This window comes from Cyprinodon variegatus, unplaced genomic scaffold (genome assembly GCF_000732505.1).
Source record: "Cyprinodon variegatus isolate N-32 unplaced genomic scaffold, C_variegatus-1.0 Scaffold26, whole genome shotgun sequence".
Lineage (NCBI taxonomy): Eukaryota > Metazoa > Chordata > Actinopteri > Cyprinodontiformes > Cyprinodontidae > Cyprinodon > Cyprinodon variegatus.
The window spans coordinates 84,015-90,984 of NW_015150479.1; the positions used below are offsets into that span (position 1 = coordinate 84,015).

The 6,970-nt window shown below is 34.8% G+C and overlaps 1 protein-coding gene across 1 annotated transcript in view; it reads right to left on the reverse strand.

Annotated features, from left to right (window-relative positions):
- Positions 1-6,179: 6,179 nt before the first annotated feature.
- Positions 6,180-6,970, reverse strand: part of rnf180 (ring finger protein 180) — a 10,610-nt gene continuing 9,819 nt past the window's right edge. The window contains exon 4 of the mRNA XM_015395577.1: positions 6,180-6,226. Within this exon, the coding sequence (XP_015251063.1) occupies positions 6,180-6,226 (47 nt within the window). The remainder of the gene's footprint in view (positions 6,227-6,970) is intronic.

Genomic DNA, 6,970 nt, shown 5'->3' on the forward strand with positions numbered 1-6,970 from the left:
TCTGTCTGTCTGTCTGTCTGTCTGTCTGTCTGTCTGTCTGTCTGTCTGTCTATTAAATCTAGTATTAAATCTATTATGTAGTATTAAAAAAGTGCATTTTAAATATTGCATGTTTTTTATTGTCAAATATTTCTGACAGAAATATTATATCATATTGCATATCCCAGTAAATCTGTTTTAACTTTAAATCTGCAGCTGTCCCTTTTTCTGTCTCGGTGCTTTACTGAAAAACATATTTGTGAAGCTGTCTACTAATAGTATAATGATGCTAGAGAAAATAATTTTCAAGCTACCTCTTTATGAGTTTCTAATCTCAGCAATTTTGTATATCTAGAACCTCTGGTAAATTTCTTTTTATGTAGAAATCAACAAAGATTAGTTAATTTTTACCTGGATCTGTGAGTCAAGGTCCTCTGAGGTCCTGAACTGAATTGCTTTTTTAAACTAGTACAGAGGAACACAACATTTAAACGCTATGTTTTGTCAATTTTATTGCCATGTGATGCTAACCTTCCTAGTGCCTAGCATAACCACGCTTTTGCTGTTTTTTTTTTGTTTTTTTTTGTTTTTTTTGAAGATTTCAACTTTTTTGGTGGCATCTCAACCCATCTCCTAGCTCTTAAATCCAAATAAGCTGCCTGTTTAAATTTACTGCTACTGTGTTTTGTCTCTCCTCCCATCAATGCAATGTACGCAGTGAGGAGCCACTATCAATCATATTATATATCAAAGTGACAGATCCAGAGCTGTAGGATTAGGAGTATTACCTGCATGACTTTAGACTCGGGAGCAGCAGGAGAGAGAGAAAAAAAAAATGTTGACTTAAAATGCTGAACACAGACAGCTGTACACACCCCAAGTCACCTTTGGCTAGATTTAATATGCGGAAAGTGTCCAAATTATGTCTGGGTTATGCCTGTACTGCAGACTTTGTTTCAACAATGGTACTTCTTAGCCTTCCAGAGAAGGCCTATGCCAGGGTGCTGCAGAGGAGAATCGGATTGATTGTTAAATATTGGCTTCAGAAGGAGCTGTGTGGTTTTCGTCCCAGCTGTAAAACAATGGACCATGGTAGTTTGCCCAAGTAGTTCTCATGGTTTTCTTTTTTGTTAGATTTGAATAAGGCAATCAACCATGTACCTGGTAGTGTCCTTTGGGGGGGAATCCAGGAGTATGGAGTCAGGGTCCCTTTATTATTCATTAACTGGAGTTTGGGTTAAACATTTATAGACTACATTTTGCAGCTGCCACTATATACGAATGTTGCACCAGTGTGGTGTGGTGAACTGTGGTCTGCTCTCGATTTAGTGGTCGGTTTACACTTCTAACCTCACCTACGGTCATGAAATTGACATCATAACCCAAATAACGATATCACTGATACAAGTAGCTACAATGAGCTTACTCTGCAGGTTTGGCTGTGCATTTATTTGGAGATGAGGAACTCAGACATCCAGGAGAGGCTTGTAGTAGAGCCACTTCTTCTCCTCATCGAGACGAGTCAGCTGAGGTTGTCAAGATTTGTTTGAGGGTTGTGGACCCAAAAGCAGAGGCAGGCAGAGGTGAAATTGTGGTAGATTTAATGAAGAGTAACTGAAAAAACAAAGTCCAAACAAACAAGAAACCAGGAATCCAAAATTCAGAACATGAAAAAATAAGTAGAAAACAAACCAGAAAACCATGGAGACATCAGGGAATCAAAACTCAAGGAGGATGGCTCAGAGAGACAAAGTTGTTAGACGAAGTTAGATGGTGTATGAGGAGGACCCAGCAAAGAGGAACTGAAGAGAGAGGGTTTTTAAAGGAGACTGAGACAAAGAGAGGGCTAATGAGGAAACTGGGAGCAGGTGTGCACAGAACAAGAGAGGGAAAGAGCTAGGGAAGAAGGAGAACATAAGAGGGCAGAAGAGAGCAACAAAAGGAAACCTGGAAGACTGGAAATAACAACAAAATAATAATTAAATTACTAGGACTATAAGACATGGAGAAAAGAAAACTAAACAGCATGCCTGGCAGGCAGCCCGGAATACACTGGAGAGACTATGGCTCACACCGCAGTCCTTGATAGTCAATTCTGATTTTTTTGTGAAATCCAATTCTTTTTCATGGTTGTTCACAATTTCAAACATATGTGACCTGAATGTGATCACCTGTGCGAACTGCATTCATACAACTTAAGTGTCCCGTATGCACAATAGAGGATGCAAAGACATCACAAGCGAGCGTGCTCTGTGTTTACTTGGCTCACTTCAGGCTGTTGTGTGAATGTAGCCTATGTGTCCCCTCTGGCCTGGGACTGCCTTGGGCTTCACCCAGCAGAACTGCAGGAGGTGTCCTGGGGGAGAGAAGTCTGGAAGTCTACTGAGATTGTTTCCTACTGTGATGCAGTCCCAATAAGCAGATAAGCAGAAGACAGGGATCTATGAGTAAAGCTTTGCTGTGTGTTGTATTTAATGATACAGTGTTTGTCCCACAATCATCCCAATAATACAAATTAACTGATCTCAATGTAAAAAAAAATCTTTAAAAGACTTGATTATGAGATTTTTTTTCAAATGATCTTATTGTTTTAATTAAGTTTCTTATTTAATTTTTGATAATTAATTGAGGAAAAATAAATTTATTAGCTTCCAAAACTTATTATCAACCTGAACGTATCTATGTAAAGGAAAATAAATGTTACTTCAACTTTGCTCAAGATTTTTTTGTAGGTATAATGAAAGGATTTTCCTTGATAAAGCAAGAGATCCTTAAAATATCTCTTTGATAAACATATGTTAGTTAACTTATTTTAAAAGTTAACAAAACCATTTGATATTTTGTGAACTAAAGTAGACTAACACAAACTTAACACAGCCTTACTATTTGATTTTTACCACTGATGTTAAAGTGGAGATAGTGAAGAAGTATCAAGTACCTTGATGTTCACTTGCAAACAGATTGGGCTGCAGAAGCCACTGACTTTGTCTTCAAGACTCTTTACGCTAAGGTAGCTCAGATCATTGAGTCTTTGTAGCAATATGCAAACGACCTAAAGACACTAATGAATATGATAAAAAAAAAGGCCGGTTCTGCTCTTGCAAATCCTCTAGAACCTCTAGAAATAATTTTACAAAATATCTCCAGCTGAAGGCTTTCCAGATCCACTGTAACATAATCAATGCTAAAAGCCATCAGCATGGCTATAATTACAACAACATTTGAATTATCTCTGGGATTAATATGGTGTTTTTGAAATTTATTTAATTGAGCTTTAAAATGCTAAAGTTGAGTGGAACAAGACCTCTCTTGTTTCTTGAATAGGTCCCTACAAAATCCTTTTTTTCTTTTCTTTTAACAAATGTTTAGGACATTGGGTTTAGTTGTTTATCAATCTGAGACTGTTCCCATTTAATCTATTCATGGTTAAGTGAAGGGGCAGTTAGTGGCCACCTACCAAGGTATTTTTTAGCTACAAACAATACCAAATAAAAATTTCTTAAGCTCCCAGCACATTGTTCGAATGTTTTACAGCATGTGTTGAAAATAAAATTTCAGCAAAATTAAAAAAATTGATCTATGGCTCAGATTTCCTCTTCTTTCTCTTATTTAATGGCGGCTGATGAACAACCTCAAGGTTTATTTCCGCCACCAACTGGTAATGAGTGTAACAGCTTCATAAGCAGTCGTAGATACAAATTTCAACATTTGTTATTCATACTGGTAAAAATGTAACTTGTGTTTTACTTATGATTCATACTTCAATGAAACATCTATGAAAGGATTCATAACAAGAAACAAATTAATCTTAAATTTACTCACATTTTTCGACTTACATTTACAAATTTAGACACCTACACACCATTTTTTATTGACAGTTATTATACCGTTTATCGCTCTTGCACGTCTTTAGCTTGTCCCAAATGATTCAGCTTTGCCGTTAAGCAGAGTTTCTTAAGGTTAACTCCATTTCATTGGTTTATCCTCACTTCACTTTAGATCGTCCTTAAAACGAGTATGAAGGAGTAATTTTCAGGCATGGCTCCAACACTCTGGAATAAGACAAGCCTTTTAAAAACACTTTTTTTTAAAGCGTTTCATCCAATGAAGGTTAGAGCAATGTTGAAATTTGACCCTGATGTTGTTGTATTCATGTGTTTCTATGCCTATAATTTAAAGATCAGCACTTGCAATCTATTTTTTTTAAAACATGCTTTATAATTTAATTTACCTACATAACTTTAGTTCTCCTTTAACCAATTAATCAGGGGCAAAGAAAAATAGGTTTGTTTTGTTGTTGTTCAGACTTAACACAAGAAACTCAAAAATACCCATCCTTATTCTACTGTTTGAAAATGATTCTCATAAAACCAAATGCCTAAATATGTTTTTACTGTGTTCACTAAATAAACATCATTTTAATACAGTAAATAACAAGATATTTGGTCCCTATATAGAAAATAATGTAATTGTATCTGCTTTATGTGAAAGCATACATGAACAAATGATCAATAAATAGGATAGATTTGTTTCGTGGTTAAATCACAAAAGGAAATTGTCTTGTGAAACATTTGCATCCTATCGTTTTAATGTATCTCAATATGCTGGAAGCTTTCAATGGCTTTTCCATCTTTCTTTGCTTTTCCAAGCCACAAAAAGAAGAAAGTGTGATATCCTGAATCAATTAAGGACCACTTTCAGTGTACAGTTCTGTCCTTTCTAAATAAGTGTGGCTATATGGTTGCAAAGTCAAAAGAAAAGCTTTCAAAACAACCTTGGGAATGCTTTAACAGTGACATCAGATAATAAAATAACAGAAACATTAGGCATATACAAACATATTATACACAAATTCTGAAGTCTAAGGCAGCTAAGATCTTCTCGCTAAATATGTTTTCTTCCATAACAAATACACATAGTTGTTTTTGCAGTTTCTAAAGCATCCTGAGAGACTGCTACTTTAGGATGACGTGTGATAAATAGTGGCCGGCTACTAAATTTATATTTATAACAATTTAATAGAAATATTCAATTAGGGTTTGGAACTGCAGTAATGGCCACATAAATTCAAAAGTAAAGACAGATCTTACACTACCTTTTCACATATCTAACCTTACCTTCTAAAATATAAATGTGCTGATATTCTATTGATTAGGACAAAACAAAAATTATAATCTAAACATGCATTTCTGCCTTCCTTTAACAAAACACTGACAAACAATAAACAATAATATCTCCAATTTAGACATCAGTTAATTAAATTGTACAAATTACAGCTCAAAAGGGCAATATTAATTTTAGGGCACCACCTTTTCTACTATTTTTTTACAAAGTTTGGAGCAAACAAAGAGTGGAATCTCAGACTATTTATCTAAGCAGAATCTCTCTATATAACTCTGATTCATCCCCTCATCAGCTCTCTTCTCTTTAGATTTAACCCACAGCTCTTTCTTATAGGATTAAGGTCTATGCCCTGGAAAGCCTACAAAAGAAGAATGATTATATTTCAGAAACAATATCTGAAATAATTTGGACATATTTGGGATCACTATACTGATAAAAGAAACGCCAAAACCAAAAGCATATGTCTCACTTTGGGGTACTCATCATTCAGCAAACTTAGGATGTTAAATTAAGAGGAAGAAAAGAAAAGTAGGGAATAAATTCTCTGGTGATGTTACCCTAATGTTCATGAGCTCTTCTCTGGGGAAATACGTCCAGGTATCTTCTCAAAAACAAGAGTTAAACTGTAAAGACAATTAGCTTAACTTAGCCATATTGAAATATGGAAAATCATCAGACAGATACTGGTAGAGACACAGAGGATAGATCTTCTGAAAGGCAGGATTTTTCCCGACAACTCTACCTTCTGGGTGTTTTTTTATTTTTATTTTTTTTAAATCATAAATCACTCATTTCCTTTTACTGTTTGGAATGCAGTCACTGAATTTTTCGGGGAATCATCCATTACAAACCTTTTGTCAACTCCGATAATAAAATGCGCTTTCTCTAACTCTCTCTCTCTAAACAAAAAAAAAATGCATTACACTAATATACTGAGCTATTTCTGTTTGTTTAGTTTGACAGTTAAGCACAAATTACATTTTGTTTGATTATTTTTAAAAAAGAAAATGAATGCTGACAGTGTGTTTTACTGCCTGTAAGGTGGAGGAAATAAACGTTGCAAGTTCTCCCCACAACTAAGAACCCTGTGTCGGATTCCTCCTCTGCACGGAACACATCCCACCTGTAGAAAACACAACGCAGAGTCCATAGGGTGTCTTCCACCAGCTGCAGGTTAAAAAGGTGGGTTACATACAGTATATATATACATATATGTATATATATATATAAAATGTTGGAAATAGTTGTGACATCTAATGTCGCATCTACCTTGGTTGAAATTATTATTCTCTAAGTATTCAAAAGAAAGGACTTATTTTACTAAACATTTCACAGTGACAATATGCCACGACAGTAAATGATAAATTCTATGTAAGACTTCTTACACAACTTTACTAGTGCCAATGAATGTAGAAGAGGTTGATTACTGGGGAATTTATTCAGCAAAAAAACAGAAAACAAAAAAAACATAAAGGATGGGCTTAGTAATATACTTTTTTTCAAAGCTTTGCTTCAAAATACAGTTTATTTCCTTTAATATTTTCTATATAGACAAAATATCTATTTTATTTGTACTGTGTCTTATGACTGAAGATCCAGATGAATGAAGATCTCTTACCAACTATTCATTATAAATCGTTTATATTTCCCACAAAATGCGTCATTTATATACATTGTTATTTAGTAGCACCATAGTACATATGCACAACAAAAGTTTTTAAAAAATCCTTTGGAAAAACAGCTACCTATTTTGTCGAAACAATAACCAAACCAGGTCAAAAATAAAACACTTCGGCCAGAATGGTTTATGAAATCTACTGGGGTTTGGATCATATTGCGTAATCATCACTGGATGTGCATGGATCAC